At 50.4% G+C, this 17749-nt stretch overlaps 1 protein-coding gene across 2 annotated transcripts in view; it reads right to left on the bottom strand.

The window, feature by feature from the left end:
* Positions 1–1876, bottom strand: part of LOC103188797 — a 30159-nt gene extending 28283 nt beyond the window's left edge. Inside the window, exons 1-2 of one of the 2 annotated variants that reach the window (XM_042336154.1) lie at positions 1730–1876; positions 173–562 (exon numbers count right to left, since the gene is read on the bottom strand). In XM_042336154.1, coding sequence (XP_042192088.1) covers positions 173–562; positions 1730–1781 — 442 coding nt within the window. In that variant the 5' untranslated portion in view covers positions 1782–1876. The remainder of the gene's footprint in view (positions 1–172; positions 563–1729) is intronic. The other variant, XM_042336161.1, reaches the window with a different exon arrangement.
* Between the last annotated feature and the right edge of the window lie 15873 nt (positions 1877–17749).

Raw genomic sequence — 17749 nt, 5'->3', positions numbered from 1 at the left:
CCTCCCTCCCTGCAGCCGCTCACTCACTGTCACCTGTCAGCTCCCTGCTACACACCGTCCATCACAGGGAACACTGGCTCTCTATTGCCCGTCCTGGGACGGGACACTTCCCACTGACTCCGGCCCCAGTGAGGAACGTCACGTCTCATTCCCACTTCCCATCGTTCCTCACCTGTAACAATCAGACGTGTTTTGGGGCCAGTTTCAAACTTTCCGTCCTCACCCTGGAGCTCCACACGACAGGACAACAGCTTATTATTGTCCTCTCCCCTCAGTTGGTTTATCTCTATTGTGGCGTCGTTCCTCCTCGGATCCCCAATCACTCGATATCGCTCTCCCTCGTTTACATCAATGACATTTTGGTACTTTCCCTGTGAATCCGGCCTATAATTTGTATATTTAATATACACAGGACCAGTCCCTCCTGCATTCCACATGATGGTGATGTTCCCTGTGTATCTGGGGTGAGGGTGAGTGAACTTGCAGTACACGGTGACCGGTGACCCTAAACTGCCGGTCACTGTATCGGGGATCTCCATCGTCCAGCCATTCTTACTGAGCCCTGTGAGGACACACATGGTGTAATGTGAACCAGAACACAACATAAAAGCAGACAGGTAACAAACCGGAGTTGAGGCAAAGTCCATCAATAATAATAAAGTAACCCTTGCATTTGATATAGCACCTTATTACGTCTTTGAGTCGTCCCAAAGCGCTTCACAGGATATGCTCTCAAGTGAATTGACTGTATATTTTGTGGGAGAAATGCAGCAGCCAATAGTCCACAGCAGTGACCAACAAACAGTCGTGAATTGAGTGACCAATTTAATATCATTTATTTTGAAGGAATTAATACCCCCAGAAAAGTGATCTGCCAATCGACTAACAACCGGGTTCTTACTTACTTCTAGATAAACAGAAGCTTGTGGAGTAGGGAAACTTGCCTAACCTTTCGCCTGCTGGGAATCGAACCCAGGTTTCTCACCTTTGAGGTGAGTGTGCAAACCACTGAGCTACATGAATCCACAGTCAAGTCTTTTGAAAGGAATTGGATAGATGTTTGAAGAGGAGGAATATTAAATGTTTTTTGGGGGGAGGGAGAGTGAGCGAGACACAGGGTAAGACTGAGCAGCTGGTGAAGCAAATAATACTGTTTAAAATGGAATGAACGGGCGGAGGGGCTGTTTTCATGCTACAAAAATACCATCATTTTAAGAGTGAGAAACTGCAGTAGAATACAGAGCTGCAGTGAGAACTAGCGCCGGCACAGACACTTTGTTTGCGATCAGCCGGGTGTCTGATAACAGAGGAAACTCATCACTGCGCTGAAGAGTCTTCAAACCAAACTACTCAGAATTCCACCTATATCTGGAAATGTCTGTGTGTCTGGAATGAGATGTGCACTTTGTCCCCAGAGGGACGTATCCTGCTCACCTCATCACAGACAGTATTCTGCGCAGGATGGGAAGATCACCGATTCAACAACAAATTGTATAGCACCTTTCATGTCGGGAGGACATCAAGAGAGGGGTGAGGGGAAGGGACTGTGGGATGGAGTTCCAAAGGGTGAGGCAAACACTTACACTGTGGGGCTCAGTGAGTAACACAGTTCTGTTCAGTTTAGAGACGGGAATCTTATTTGCAGGAGATATCACATGACTGTAATTATTCCAGTAAAAGGTAAAGCAGTAATTAAAGCCAGTCAGGTTTCTGATTGGAAAGTACGTACGGAAGGCCGAGGCTGACAGGACCAGGGTACAGAGCACAGCTCCCAGCATCATCGTCCCTCACTCAGGACACACTCCTTCCCCGCGCACGTCTGCCTCGCACTGGCACAGCTGGTCACCCTTCTCTTTCCTTCCTCCTCTCGTTCTGTGGTCACCACCAGAGCTCCACCCTCCGCATCCGCTATGTTCTGATGCTCTGTTATGTTTGTCCCCAACACTAACCCGCCCTCACCCCCTGTCACAGTAACTGGGTGACTTTTAATGCTCTATTACATTTCACACCCTTTTTATATTGGCCACGTTTACATGGGAACACAAGAATTTGCTGGTGAAGGAAGACAAAGCTCCATCTCGTTCGCCTTCCACCATCCTGGCAGTCGCTTGACATATCATTTCCTAAACTATAATTTCAGATCTATAAATAATAATAATAATAATCCTTGCATTTGATATAGCACTTTTCACGTTGGGAGGACGTCCCAAAGCGCTTCACAGAACACACTGTAAAGTGAATTGACTGTATATTTGTGGGCGAACGCGGCAGCCAATTGCGCACAGCAATGTCCCACAAACAGTCGTAGATTGAAAATGATCAATTTATTATTGTTTTTTGTTTTCGAGGGATTATTATTTTTATAAAGTGTATCCTGAGATATTATTTTCTATTATTTTCTCGAAACAAATTTTCTGTTTCCACTAGGGAGGCTTTTCCATTAGTTTACTACTCTGAACTTCTAATTTGTTCTAAAAACAAACAATACTCTTTACTTCTACCATCTCCCTAGAGAACGTTCCATAAGTTTCCTACTCTCTCACTGAAGAAGTGAACAAATGTTTTAATAACCCGTTCAGTTCTGTATTTGATACAAAATCTGTAATGTTAGGAAGTCTCAAAGGTTTTGAACCGATCGTGTCTGTGTTCATGGACAAACACAGCAACCAGTTTGCACACAGCGATATCACAAAAACAGCCAGAAGTTGAATGAACCATTAATCTGGTTGATTGTCGCGCAGGAAGCCGGGAGGAACTCGCTTCTCTTTTCCATCAGTGTCGAGGGATCTTTAATGTCAGGCAAACAGGTCCTTGGTTTAACATCTCATCTGAAGGACGGCAACTCTGACGATGTACAGCTCCCCCTGGGCTGGAGCATCAGCCTGGACTCTGAGCACTATCCCAACATGGGCACGAACCCATCAATAATAATAATACATCAATAAATACATTGAGAGGAATAGGCTAGCAAAAGTAAATTGGGTTCAATACAGGCAGAGACAGGAAAAATTATAATGGGGGATAACGATATGGGAGAGTCCCTAAATAAATACTTTGCTTCTGTCTTCATGTTAGAAGACACAAGAAGTTTACTACCAGAGATAGAGATGAACCAAGGGGCTAATGATAGGGAGCAACTTAGGGAAATTTACATTGGCAAAGAATTAGTGCTAGAGAAATTGTTGGCATTAAAAAGTGGCAAGGCCTCCGGACCTGATGGTTTGCAGCCTAGGGTTGTAAAAGAGGTAACTCATGAGATAGTGGAGGCCTTGTGTCTGATCTTCCAAAATTCTTTGGATTCTGGAACGGTTCCCATTGATTGGAAGATCGCAAATGTCACACCACTATTTAAGAAGGGTGGGAGAGAAAAGACGGGGAACTATAGACCAGTTAGTCTGACATCGGTGGTAGGGAAAATTCTAGAATCCTTAGTGGGATACTTAGCGGATGACAAGATAATTAGACAGTCAACATGGCTTTACAAAAGGGAAATCATGTTTAACAAATCTTTTTACAATCTACATCAACGATCAGATGAGGACATCAAACTTAATATATCTAAATTCGCGGAGGACACTAAACTAGGAGAGAGGGTAAACACAGAGGACGACATTAAAAAAATGCAACGAGATATAAATAGGCAGGTGAGTGGGCAAATAGGAGGCAGATGAAGTATAATGTAGGGAACTGTGAAGTCATCACCTCGGTGGCAAAAACAGTAGAGCAGATTATTTTTTAGAAGGGGAGAGACTCGATAGTGTTAGCGTTCAGAGGGACTTGGGTGTCCTTGTATACCAGTCACAAAAAGTTAGTTTGCAGGTACAGTAAGGAATTAGGAAGGCTAATGGTATGTTGGCATTTGTTACAAAAGGGTTAGAATATAAGAGTAGGAAAGTTTTACTGCAGCTATATAGGGCCCTGGTGAGACCGCACCAAGAGTATTGGGTGTTGGTCTCCTTATTTAAGGAGACCAACACACCTTCCGTGGAGTCCCGTAGCTCAGTGGTTAGAGCACTCGCTTTGCAAGTGAGAGACTTGAGTTCAATTCCAGGCAGAGGGCGAAACCTTGGGCAAGTTTCCTTACTCCACACAGAGCCTAATAATATTCCCTCCAAAACCAAAAACAATAACAAATTGGTCATTTTCAATCCACGACTGTTTGTGGGACATTGCTGTGTGCAATTGGCTGCCGCGTTCGCCCACAAATATACAGTCAATTCACTTTACAGTATATTCTGTGAAGCGCTTTAGGACGTCTAGAAGACGTGTAAAGCGCTATATCAAATGCAAGGATTATTATTATTATTATTATTAGGAAAGTATGTACTCACCTTGGAGTGGGTTCAACGTAGATTCATTAGGTTGGTACCTGGGATGAGGGCGGTGAGTTGTGAGGATAGGTTGAGTAATTTAGGCCTATATTCTCTAGAATATAGAAGAATGAGGAGTGATTTTTTGAGACCTATAAGGTTATTAAGGGGCACCACAACAACAACAACAACAAGATTCCATTTATAGAGGGCCTTTCACATCGGGAGGACGTCCCAAGGCGCTGGACAGTTGGGTCGGGACCCGAGCATTGGGGGGGAAATGGTCAGGGTGAGGGGAGGGAAGGGAGGCAGCGAGGAGGGGGTAGAGAGTCAAAAGGGGAGCGGAAGGCTCGGTGAAAGAGAAAGGTCTTGAGACCGGCCTTGAAGGAGGAAAGGGAGGAGGCGGAGAAGGCACCGGGGGATAGAGTTCCAGAGCCTCGGGGCTGAGAGGCTGAAGGCCCGGCCACCGATGGTAGGGCGGTTGGGCGGGGGATGGGGAGCAGACCGGAGCCGGAGGAAACACGACAGAATAGATAGTGGGAGACTTTTTCCCTTGGTTGGAGAAACTATAAGCAGGGGTTCACATTCTTAAAATTAGGGGTAAGTCATTTCGCACTGAGTTGAGGGTCAGCTTTTTTGAACAGAGTTGAGGAAATATTTCTTCACTCAAGAGGGTAGTGAATTTATGGAACATAATCAAGACTGAGATTGATAGATTTCTTGCGGTTAAAGGGATTAAGGGATATGGGGATAAGGCAGGAGGTGAAGTTAGAATATATCAGCCATGATCTTATTGAATGGCGGGGCAGGCTAGAGGGACTGAATGGCCTACTCCTGCTCCTAATTCTTATGTTCTTATGTTCTTTAGACCCAGAGGTGAGAGTGTGACTGACTGAGCCAAACTGACTTCCTGCGTTATGTTAAGGTCAGAGAAGTGGAGCTGCTGTCCATGTGATTTGTTGGTTTACAGCGCAGAAGCCTTCCCCCCCTCTGCTGTCTGTGCTGGTGATCGCTCTTTACTGGGGCTCTATACGGTAATCCAAATCCCTGCTCTTTCCCCACTGTGTCTGTGCAGAGGTATCGGTGTATTTTTCGTTAGTCGGGTGTCTGACACGCGCAGAAACCCATCCCTATGCTGTGGGTTATCCAAACCACCAACACTTGGGAATTGCTGTACATTAGGATGGATTGTACACTCACCTGTGACAATGAAGGGCGACCCCAAGACGGCACTGAAGTGTCAGCCTGGATGGTGAACAGAAAGTCCTGATGTGGGGCGTGAACCCACAACCCTCTGACCCAGAGGCGAGAGTGCTACTGACTCGCCAGACTGACACCCGATGGGGTATGATCTCGGCCAATAGAAAAGTGGACCACAATTTTCCCGCGGAGTCCGCTACGGACATCCCCTCGGCTACAAACGGCTAAACACACAGTGAGTTCGGGGCCTCTGCGCTGCCACCGGCTGTTAACTCGCTGCCACGACTGTGAGCGGAGCCGCCCAGGATGTGCGGGCGCGGTGCGGCTCGAGGGGGAAGTGGGCTTCCCTCACCCTGAGGCCCCGCAGTTCATATTGTCTGTGACTCTCTCTCTGTGTATCTGGGAGCAGCCCTGAGAGGCAGAGGTGATAACTTGCTGTAGCCCCCCAGTCAGTCCTAATCCCCCACCCCGCCCCCCCCCCCACCCCCGACCTGTGGGCCGCCCAGATTTGTTAAACAAACCATTAACATCTTTTTTGCAAGAATTTACTACGTGTTATTTCTTGATGTTTATTGTTTGTTAACAACTTCGCTTACAACCGACGTCTCCGATATGGAACGCAGATGGACATCCAGACAGACATCTCATCTTTATCTGTACTCATGTGGGGGGACTCCTGTGGAAGATCTCCTGTGGGGGGATTTGGGGAGGGGCTCAGGGGGAGGGGCTTGGGGGGAGGGCTCAGGGGGAGGGCTTGGGGGGAGGGGCTCAGGGGAAGGGCTCAGGAGGAGGGCTCAGGGGGAGAGGCACAAAGGAGAGGCTCTGGGGGAGGGACTCAGGGGGAGGGGCTCAGGGGAGGGACTCAGGGGGAGGGGCTCAGGGGGAGGGACTCAGGGGGAGGGATCAGGGGAGGGGCTCAGGGGGAGGGACTCAGGGGAGGGCTCAGGGGGAGGGGCTTGGGGGGAGGGGCTCAGGGGGAGGGCTTGGGGGAGGGGCTCAGGGGAGAGGCACAAAGGAGAGGCTCTGGGGGAGAGGCTCTGGGGGAGGGGCTCTGGGGGAGGGGCTCAGGGGGAGGGGTCAGGGGGAGGGGCTCGGGGGGAGGGGCTCGGGGGGAGGGGCTCGGGGGGAGGGGCTCAGGGGGAGGGCTCAGGGGAGGGGCTCAGGGGGAGGGGCTCAGGGGGAGGGGCTCGGGGGAGGGGCTCGGGGGGAGGGGCTCAGGGGGAGGGGCTCAGGGGGAGGGCTCAGGGGAGGGGCTCAGGGGAGGGGCTCGGGGGGAGGGGCTCGGGGGAGGGGCTCGGGGGGAGGGGCTCAGGGGGAGGGCTCAGGGGGAGGGGCTCAGGGGGAGGGGCTCAGGGGGAGGGGCTCAGGGGGAGGGGCTCAGGAGGGGATCGGCTCTTTAAACATTTAATGTTGTTGTTGCCCTTCATTTTCTTCCCGCCTCTTGGCCACGTGATTGCTCTGTGACGGCGGCTGCCACAGCGCCACAGCGCCACAGCGCCACAGCGGCCGCCAGTGGTAACTGCAGTGTGTGCTCTGTGATGCGCGATGGCACAGCGCCACTTTGGCTCAGTGGCCGTCAGGTGTAACTGCAGCAAAAAATGCCAAACGTTAAAATCTGCAACTTTTGTAGAATAAATGTAGAACATTTTTTGTAGATAAATGTTTCAATGACCTTTATGTTTCTGTACTTTGATACAGAACCTGTAATGGTTTAAAATCTCAGAGGTCTTCAACAGATGGTGACTGTGTTCATGGACAAACACAGCAGCGAGTTTGCACACAGCGATAACACTGTTTTTGTGAACCATTAATCTGGTTGATTGTCGCGCAGGAAGCCGGGAGGAACTCGCTTCTCTTTTCCATCAGTGTCGATGGATCTTTAATGTCAGTTAAACATGTCCTTGGTTTAACGTCTCATCTGAAGGACGGCAACTCTGACGATGTACAGCTCCCCCTGGGCTGGAGCATCAGCCTGGACTCTGAGCACAATCCCGACATGGGCACGAACCCAGGCTTTAGACCCAGAGGTGAGAGTGTGACTGACTGAGCCAAACTGACTTCCTGCGTTATGTTAAGGTCAGAGAAGTGGAGCCGCTGTCCATGTGATTTGTTGGTTTACGGCACAGAAGCCTTCCCCCCCTCTGCTGTCTGTGCTGGTGATCGCTCTTTACTGGGGCTCTATACGGCAGCTCTCTGTGTGTCTATGATTGTGTCTCTGTGTGTGTGTGTGAATAAATGTGTTCATCTTTCTCTATGTGTCTGTGTGTGTGTCTCTCTCCGTGTCTGTGTTTGCGTCACTCTCTGTGTGAGTGACTGTTTTTGTCTTTCGCTCTCTTTGTGTCTGTGAGTGAATATGTCTCTCCCTGTGACGTGAGTGTATGTGAGTCTCTCTCTGTGTTGGTCTCTCACTGTGTGAGTGTGTCTCTCTGTATGTCTGTATATGGTGGAGGCCTTGAGAGCTCTGCAGCTCATGTCCTCTCCTGCACCTGGCGCTGTGACCCTGTCACCCCCACCCTCGCCCGGCGTCACTGGCTCCACTTCCCGCAGAGGATAGAGTTCAAAATCCTCATCTTTGCCTTCAGGGCCCCCACGGCCTCGCTCTTTCCTACCTCTGTGACCTGCTAACCCATATCAATTTGCGCACTCCCTCCACACAGCAGGCTTCGGCCCACACCAGGTCTGCCCTCCTGCCCACCATCAGGAGTGGGCATTCAGCCTCTCCGTCCCCACCCTTTGGAACTCTACCCAACCCCACCCTTTAGTCTCTCCACTGCGCTCCCACCCTCGCCTCTTTCCAGGTACGTCTCAAGATCCGCTGCTTCGACATTGCCTTCGGGAACTCTCCTACAGCAACAGCACAACAACAAAATTACATTTGTAAAGCACCTTTCACGTCGTGAGGACGTCCCAAATTGCTGGACAGACAGAGTTACGGACCCGAACTGGGGGTTGGGGTCGGGGAGTGTGGAGGGCAGTGGGGGAAGCAGGGAGATCAAAAGAAATGTCGAAGGGGGGGTCTTGAGTTGGGTCTTGAAGTTGGCAAGGGAGGGGGCGATGCGGAGGGACTGCGGGATGGAGTTCCAGTGGATGGGGTCAGAGTGGAAGATGTCCCGCCTGCCAATAGTAGCGCAAGTGAGGCGGGGAACATGATGCAGGGCAGAGCCCACTGAACAGAGGGAGTGAGCAGGATGGTAGGTGGTTAGAAAGTCACAGAGGTGGGGGGGAGCAAGACCATGGAGGGTTTTGAATGTGAGGACCGGGGTCTTGAACTGTATCCTCTGGGTGATGGGAAGCCAGTGGTGTTAGGCGAGGATAAGATCATGGAGATTAGTGCGGGAGAGGATACAGGCTGCAGAGTTCTGGATGATCTGCGGCTTATGGAGGGAGGAGTTGGGGAGGCCGAGAAGCAATGGGTTTGCAAAGCCAAGCCACGATGTAATGAAAGCGGCCTGCGGGGTGAGACAGTGGCGGAGCCGGGCGATGTTGCAGAGGTGGGAAGCCAGAGCGGGTCGTGATGCATATGTGGGGTAGAAAGGAAAGTTTGGCTCAAACAAGACCCCGAGGTTCCGTGCTGCTCAGTGAGGTGGAGTGTGCAACCATGGATGGTGGTGCTGTCAGCGCCTGAGGTGAGGAGGTGCTGACGGGAGCCAATCGGGAGAGCCTCGGTCTTGTTGACGTTCAACTGAAGGAAGTTCGCTCTCATCCAGGACTTGATGTCTGACAGACATTCTGTCAGGACAGCAGTGGTCCTGGAGTTCAGGGTGGAGGCAGAGAGGTTCAGTTGGGTGTCATCTGCATACGTGTGGAAGTTGACCCCATGTCTGCGGATGATGTCACCGAGAGGGGGCATATAGATATTGAAGAGGAGGGAACCAAGGACAGAGCCCTGAGAAACACTGCACGAGACGGTGGGGATCCCAGAGGAGAAGCCGTTTGTGGAGATGAAGTGGAGGCGGTGTGAGAGGTACGATCTGAACCAGTCAAGGACAGAGCCATGAACGTTGAGGTGAGAGGAGGCAGTGGAGGAGGGTAGAGTGGTCGATGGTGTCGAAGGCAGCAGAGAGGTCAAGGAGGACGAGTAGACAGAGGGAGCCCTGGTCCCAGATAGACAGAGCGTCATTTGTCAGTTTGTCACTCCGACCCTCCTTGCCCTCCGCCATCCCTGATCCCAACAACTCTCCTGCACGGATCTAAATGCCTGACTGTCCAACCTCTTGGGATATCCTCCCAATGTGAACGGCGCTATACAAATCTAAAGTTGTATTGTCATTTTCTTTGTAATAAATCTTACAATTGATACAATGCGTTGTCACATCTTTGAGACGTCTCATAGCGCTTCACAGAGTATACTGTAAAATGCATTGACTGGGTATTTTTAAGGAGAAATGCAGCTGCTAATTGCATACAGCAGTGTCCCACAAACAAAGTGACCAAATTACTTTAAAAACAATTTCTTTGAAGAGAGTATTACACTAAAAGCGATCGACTGACCTGTTTAGTTCCCACTGTCTGATAGGTAAACAAAGGCACGTGGAGGAAACGTACAGCGCTATACAATCTAATGTTGTATTGTCATTTTGTATTGTAATAATCCTTCCCTGGATATAGCGCATTATCACGTCTTTGAGACGTCTGAAATCGCTTCACAGAATATACTGTCAGGTGCATTGCCTCTATATTTTGTCGGCAAAATGCGGCAGCGAATTGAACACATCAGTGCCAGTCGTGGATTGAGTGAACAACTTTTTTTAAGGGATTATTACCTTCCGGAAAAGCGATCAACTTAAACAGAGGCGTGTGAAGTCAGGAAACTACCGATCATTTCACCCTGTCCGGGAATTGAACCCAGATCCTCTCACTTGCGAGGCCAGAGCTCAAAGCTACAGGACCACTAAGCTACAGGACTCGATTATTGTACCACAGATTCACCCGCCTGCAGACACACTAACCCACACGACTGAGTGATACCTTCACAAGTATTTTATTCAGTCATTTGGAAAACAGAATATTTACTAAGGAGCACAGGTTTAGTAGCAAAAGGAGTTCATGAGAGAGTCCCATTCAATGTCTTGGAATCAACGATGTTCTTCAAGGTTGGAGGTTGGAGGTTCCAACAACCCATTGGAAAGGATGAGATTCCAGGAAGCCGCGAGGAGTTGATGAGATGTGTGAAGTTGAAGGCACGGGATGAGCACAACCCCTGAATACACTGAGCGTTTCACAGTGGGTGAGAAGAACGGTGAGATCAGGATTCTCACTGCAACGATTGGAACAGAGGAAAGAAGTCATCTTTTCAAACACAGCTATTTAGAACATGGAAGGCTTTGACATGAGTGGCTGCTGGAGGTCATAACCTTCAACCTAACAGCAACAGTGCATTTATTCAGCGCCCTTCACATGGGGCAGCGTCTCGGAATGCTTCATAGTGGCGTAGCCTGTTGCCAAGCCGGGGGGACAGAGGAGGTGACTGTGAACGTCGTCGAAGCAGCTCAATGCTATAATGGGAGGACTGCAGGCTGGCGCTTACTGCAAGGATGAGATCTTATAGGCCAAAAGGTCTCGATCATCAGAAGCTCTGCCTGACTTCAAGCTCTTGTGATCTTGTACGAGACACTTTCATGGCCACTGGAGACAGGCACAGGTGAGAGAGCGGGAACTATACAGAGCTCCTTCTTTTCTTGGCCTCAGGATGGAGACGTCTTGAATCTATGAGTGAAGAAAAAGAATGAGATCATGTTTCAGCCAAACAAACACTGTTATTGGGAGTCACGGGTTCCCATGTTCTCAAAGGCTCAACAGAATCGCAAAATTCCACCTCATCTCAGCCCTTGAGATGTTTTGCCCTCAAATCTCGGATGGTCCACAAATGGGGTAAATCCAACAACAACTTGTATTCACACAGGACAGCGTCTCAGAGCTCTTTATCGTGGCAAGGTTGGATGCCAAGCAAAAGGGGCAGCCAGAGGAGTGGGCTATGAGGAGACGAGACCTTCCCCATATTCATGTAGGTCTCAAGGTGGGATTTCTCCGAGGGTCCTGGCCAGCAATCCTCCAGATGAATTGGTCGCCCACATCACTGCTGGGTGTGGGGGATTTGCTGCGCACTGACTGGCTGCAGCGTTTGCTGACAAAAACACAGTCACTACATCTGACAAAGCACATTAGTTATAATAATGCTTCCATTGGATGCAGCGCATCATCACATGGTTAAACATCTGAATACTCTTCACAGGATGTTTGTTACTGTGAAGTGTAGTGACTGTGCTTGTTTTGGAATAATAATAATTCTTGCATTTGATACAACGCCTTATCATGATTTCAAGATATCTCAAAGTGTTTCAGGAGATTTTACTATAAAATAGTGACTGTGTATTGTGTTCTGTTATGTATTATAACCACAGGAGTGGTTTTCAGTGGTTTTGTATTTAAGATACAAACAGCAAAGGATTGACAAACCTTGTGTTTTACAGAGGAGAACGATCCCGATCACCAACAGAAAGAGACATTTAGCTGCTGGCATCAGCCACAGCATCACAGTGATGAAGCTGCCATCACTCTGTGGTCCAGGTGCGAGGATGTCTCGGGTGTCTCTGCCCTGTGTGTTCTCAGCTACACAGCGGTAAGTTCCCCTCAGCCTCGGGCCCCGGATCTCCCCCACGGTTTGATGCTTGTCCGGTACATGTGTGACTGGCGTGTGGCTGGTGTTAATGGGCAGCGTGTTATTCTCAGGGTCGATCCATGTGATGTTGGCCGGTGGTTCCCCCTCAGCCGAGCACACAATGTCACCTCCGGCCACGAGGGACAGACTCAGGATGACGGCCGGAGCTTCAGGTATAAAGAAACACAGAGATATTCAAACCAAACAACTGTCCCCATCGTGTCTGTGCTGGTGCTCACTCCCCCACTGGAGCTCTCTACTCTAACCCCATTCACTGCTCTCTCCCCATCGTGTCTGTCCTGGTGTTCACTCCCCCACTGGAGCTCTCTACTCTAACCCCATTCACTGCTCTCTCCCCATCGTGTCTGTCCTGGTGTTCACTCCCCCACTGGAGCTCTCTACTCTAACCCCATTCCCTGCTATCTACCCATCGTGTCTGTGCTGGTTCGCTCCCCCACTGGAGTTCTCTACTCTAACCACATTCCCTGCTCTCTCCCATCGTGTCTGCTGGTGCTCACTCCCCACTGGAGCTCTCTACTCTAACCCCATTCCCTGCTATCTACCCATCGTGTCTGTGCTGGTTCGCTCCCCCACTGGAGTTCTCTACTCTAATCCCTTCTCTTTCCTTGGACATGTTGTTCATAGTGTTCCGCTACAACCACTTTACAAAATATTTTTTTAATATAGTCTATTTTAGTCTATTCGAGTCTCAGGGCCTCAGGACGTCCTTTTGTTGGGAAAGACGCTATGCAAATGTATTTTGTATCAATTGTATCAATGTAATTGATAAAATCTCAAGAGAGTTTTGTGTGAAGAAAATGCTTCAGCCCATTTGACCTCAAAGTTCCCAATCCCCCCCCAACCCCACTGTCGATGTTACAGCATCGACCTCTTTCTGTAATAAGCCACAGTGTCCGGCCTCAACCACCCTTCCTGGTAACTTCCTGTCATTAATTACCTTCTGGACAAAGAAGTACTTCCGGGTATCTGTTCTTATTTTGCCCATCACAACCCTGACCCTGTGCCCTCCTGACGTATCTGAGAGCAATGACGTATTTCTTATCAAATCCGTGAAGAAAATCAGTAACTTCTACACCGTGTGCTGTTGGGAAACTAAATATTGCTGTTCTGATGGCAGTGCAGTGTCTGGGATGGTAACCAGTCTGTCTTATTCCGACACTGATGGACCTGGTCGTGTGTTTAAGTTTTGCTTTACTCGGAGGGTAATCAGGGATTGGAACAGGTGGCCAGGAAGGGTGGCTGAGGCCAGGACACTGGGACTCATTTAAAAAGCAGTTGATACTGTGATGGGGGGGGGTGGTGTTCTGTAAGGATCAGACCAGATGGACCTTCTTCATTCAGACCAATCCTGGACTTGTGAAAAACACATTATTTATTGTTGGGAAGCTTCCCGCTGCTTGTCCAGCGAGGATCACCCTGGGCTTTAGCTTGTAGGGTTAACAGGAGACAAGTGGGAAGAAACCCTGTCCCCAGTAACATACTAAAGTCTCCTCCTTCTGATACCATGTTTCTTGTGCTAATTAACACATGACAAACAGGGTAAGGAATGAGACAAACCTCGTCTGTAACATTGCGTCAGTGATGACCTGTTCATTCATCCTTTTCCATGTCCCACAGAGACAAGAGATCTCTTACCAACAACCTGCAGCCGTGACATGTCCTGTGTCACCTGGTCCTGATGGGATCCTTCCATTATAAACATGACGTGTACGTGACAGAAATACCGTCCGGTGTCGTTTAACTCCAGGCCCCTGATCTTCAGGGAAGCGTCTCCATCTCCCACATTCCTGACCAGCTTGTAGCGATTTCCTTCATTCACTGTCTCTGACTCCCTGGAGTTGGTGTGGGCGGTGAGGCCAAGAGTGTAATTAAACACCAGCTGCCCATGTGGACTCCCTCTCCTCCAAAGCACTGTGACTGTGGCACGATTCTGGTATGTGTTGGGGATGGTGAAGGAGCAGGGCAGTGTGGCATCACCTCCCTTGGTACCAGTCACTGACCGGAGCTTCTCTTCAGGACCTGAGACAGGAACAGGATTGGAATAGTGCAGAGCAGTCAGTGTGACAGAGTACATGTTACACACTGTGAAATCCTGGATATGTTACCTGCTCTTCATGGCACCATCTCCCTCAGGCCTGTGCTCCTCACTCACCCTCTATGAGCCTATGTCCAACACAATGTCTCACACACAAAACCTGGGATGTTTATAGGACCATTAACATGATTACTGGCAAGTGTAGTGACTGTTTTGCAGCGAATTTACTCAGATGAAGGACCCCCAATGCTTATGAAGGCTCTGGGATGCTGCCCTGCATGAGGAGTGCTGTATAAATGCACGTTATTGTTGTTGTTGAACAACCTAATTCAGATGGAGGTTTGGTGGTGTAAAGAAAATCCCTCCTCATGTTTTGGGGCAGTCGGTTTCCTGATACATACAGATATCTGTCACCGTTGTTAAGAGTATCTAAACCAGAGAGAGACTTCCACATATATATCCACTCTGAGTATGTAATTCAGAGAGTATTATGTTTGGGGCAATTTGGAGTTCAACCAGCGAAAGCAGCATAATAATAATCATAATAATACCTGGATTTGATATCTTGCTATTGAGACATCTCAAAGCGCTTCACCAAATATACTGTCCAGTGAATTGACTGTATAACTTGTGGGAGAAATACACCAGTCAATTGTGCCAGCAGCGTTCCAACAACCGTCATGGATTGAGAGAGCAAATTTTTAAAAAATTATTTTTGGAGAGATTTTTGCCCCCAGAGGTGATCCACCAATCGACTAAACTACCGGCTTCCTACTTACTGCGAGGTAAACAGAGGCGTGTATAGCAAGGAAACTTGCTCAAGGTTTCTTCCTGCCCAGGAATCAAACCCAAGTCCTCTCGCTTGTGAGGCGAGTGCTCTAACCACTACACTACAGGACTCCACAGCACAGTTGGCCAGTGACGGCACTGTGTGGCAAGCTTCCTGCTGCTTGTGTAGATCTGTGGTGTTATTGAGCTGAGTGGGAATGGTCGCGCCCAGTGACTGGTCTGCCAATGAGGCTGATGCCAAATCAGCAGTGCCCTGGAGTACTGCGACCGCCTGGCTCAGGAACCAGACTAGAGACCCCCACAGAGGGTTGACTCCTGCCCGACGTCCTGTGGCCTGGTATGTCACTGTGGAGCCAGTCCCTGCTTTACACCGGCTTTTTTGTGGTGGGAGAATCTTACAGGGCAGTTTGTGACCTGCCAGCCACCTTGATGTTCTCGAGATCCATTGCCACGTCCCAGGCTTACTGATCACCAGCTGCTGAATCCAGGTCCTCATGTGAGGGGCCTCGGCAAATAGACAACCCCACAGTGAGGCCGCCTCAGCCTCCAGGTGCTCAGGGGACTTCCCATCGTTCCTCACCTGTAACAATCAGACGTGTTCTGGGCCCAGTTTCAAACTTTCCGTCCTCACCCTGGAGCTCCACACAACAGGACAACAGCTTATTATTGTCCTCTCCCCTCAGTTGGTTTATCTCTATTGTTGCGTCGTTCCTCCTCGGGTTCCCAATCACTCGATGTCGCTCTCCCTCGTTTACATCAATAACATTTTGATACTTTCCCTGTGAATCCGGCCCATAATTTGTATAATTAAAATGCGCAGGACCAGTCCAGCCTTCCTTCCACATGATGGTGATGTTCCCTGTGTATCTGGGGTGAGGGGGAGTGAACTTGCAGTACACGGTGACCGGTGACCCTAACCTGCCGGTCACTGTATCGGGGGTCTCCATCGTCCAGCCATTCCTACTGAGCCCTGTGAGGACACACATGGTGTAATGTGAACCAGAACACAACATAAAAGCAAACAGGTAACACTGAGCTTGTACAAGAGCTTGGTTAGGTCACAGCGGGGAGTAATGTGGATAGTATTGGGACCCCCACTGTAAGAAGGATATAAAAGTGATGGAAAAGTTGCAGCTTAGATTCACTGCGATGTCGGGGAGCGGCAGCAGGACAGCGCGGGGAGGAGCCTGGGCCTACTGACCCAGGTACTTAAACTCGACGCCGGAGCGAGTGCAGCCAGTCGGGGAGCGGCAGCAGGACAGCGCGGGGAGGAGCCTGGGCCTACTGACCCAGGTACTTAAACTCGACGCCGGAGCGAGTGCAGCTAGGCAGTGGAGGGAGGTGTGGGGGCGGAGCGGGGGAACTGCGACGTCATAGATTAGTTTTCAGGTGAGTGCGCGCGCACAAAACAAACAAAAAAAAAAAAAAAAAAAAACCCTCCGCGCCCCCCCCCCCCCACTATGGTCCTGTTGGGTTCGATGCCCCAATCTGCGGGATAATGCCATCCACCTGACCGCTCGCTCCCGGTCCCCGCGTGCGCACTATGGCTGCCGCTTTGACCCGAGCCCCCTCACCCCCTCCTCCCGCCCCCTCCTCTCTCCCCCCAAACCCTCCCCCCTCTCCATCTCTCCGCTCTCTCCTCCTCTCTCTCCGTCCCTCTCGTCTTCTATCCCCACTTGACCCTCCCACAACCTCCCTCTGTTCCAGTCTGGGATCCTCCGCCGGGCTCACCGCGGTACTCGGCGTTGGCTGTCCAGCAGCAGCCACACCGACTGCCCCATTCCCCACCACTCTCGCCAGCCACCCCGGACACAGACCCGGGGAGTCAACCTCTCCTCCCTCATCCCCATTCCCCCCACCCCTGCCTCACAACCTGGAGGCCCTCCCCTCCCACACACCCTTCTGTCAACCGCTCCCTCCACATCGGACTGCAAAATGTCCGCTCCCTCTGCAACAAGGCCCTGGTCATCAACGATCTCATCCTTGATGAGAACGTTGATATCATGGCCTTGACAGAAACCTGGCTCACCCCAGGCGCCACCTTCCCCCTCACGGAGGCCACGCCACCCGGCTACACCTCCCACCACATCCCCGCCCCAACCGCCGTGGCGGTGGTGTTGCCCTTATCTCAAGGACACCACTTGCCCTATCCCCTACTCCTCTGGCTCTTTCCCCTCCTTCGAGCACCTCACCCTCTCCCACCCCTCATTCCTCTCCCTTAAAATCCTCCTCCTCTACCGGCCCCCTAAACCTCTCCCACCTTCATCTCTGACATTTCAACACTCCTCACATCTCTTTGCCTCTCCTCTGATCGCCTCATCATCCTGGGCGACTTTAACCTACACTTCACCCCTCCTGCTCCATCTCCACAGACTTCTCTTCCCTGCTCTCCTCACTCAACCTTTCCCCTACACCATAAACTCCCCCACTCACAGTCACGGCCACCCACTCGATTTGGTGATCACCCGGGGCCTCAGTGTCTCGGATGTCACTATTACCGACAAGGCCATCTCCGACCACTACTTCATCTTCTTCACCACCTCCACCCCCCTCCCCACCTCCACCAGACCCACCACCATCTTCTACCGCCCTTGGAAGAAGTTACCCCCACAATCCCTAACCGATGCCTTGGAGTCCTCTGAACTCCTCTCCCTCTGGCCTTCAACCCTCACCGACCCCTCTTCTCCTCTCTCCCTCCTCCACAATATCCTCTCCTCCACACTTCGATACTCTTGC

Source organism: Callorhinchus milii, unplaced genomic scaffold, assembly GCF_018977255.1.
Source record: "Callorhinchus milii isolate IMCB2004 unplaced genomic scaffold, IMCB_Cmil_1.0 Scaffold1, whole genome shotgun sequence".
NCBI classification, from domain to species: domain Eukaryota; kingdom Metazoa; phylum Chordata; class Chondrichthyes; order Chimaeriformes; family Callorhinchidae; genus Callorhinchus; species Callorhinchus milii.
Note: the sequence above shows the minus strand (reverse complement) of the source record. Positions and strands in the feature narration are given on the sequence as shown.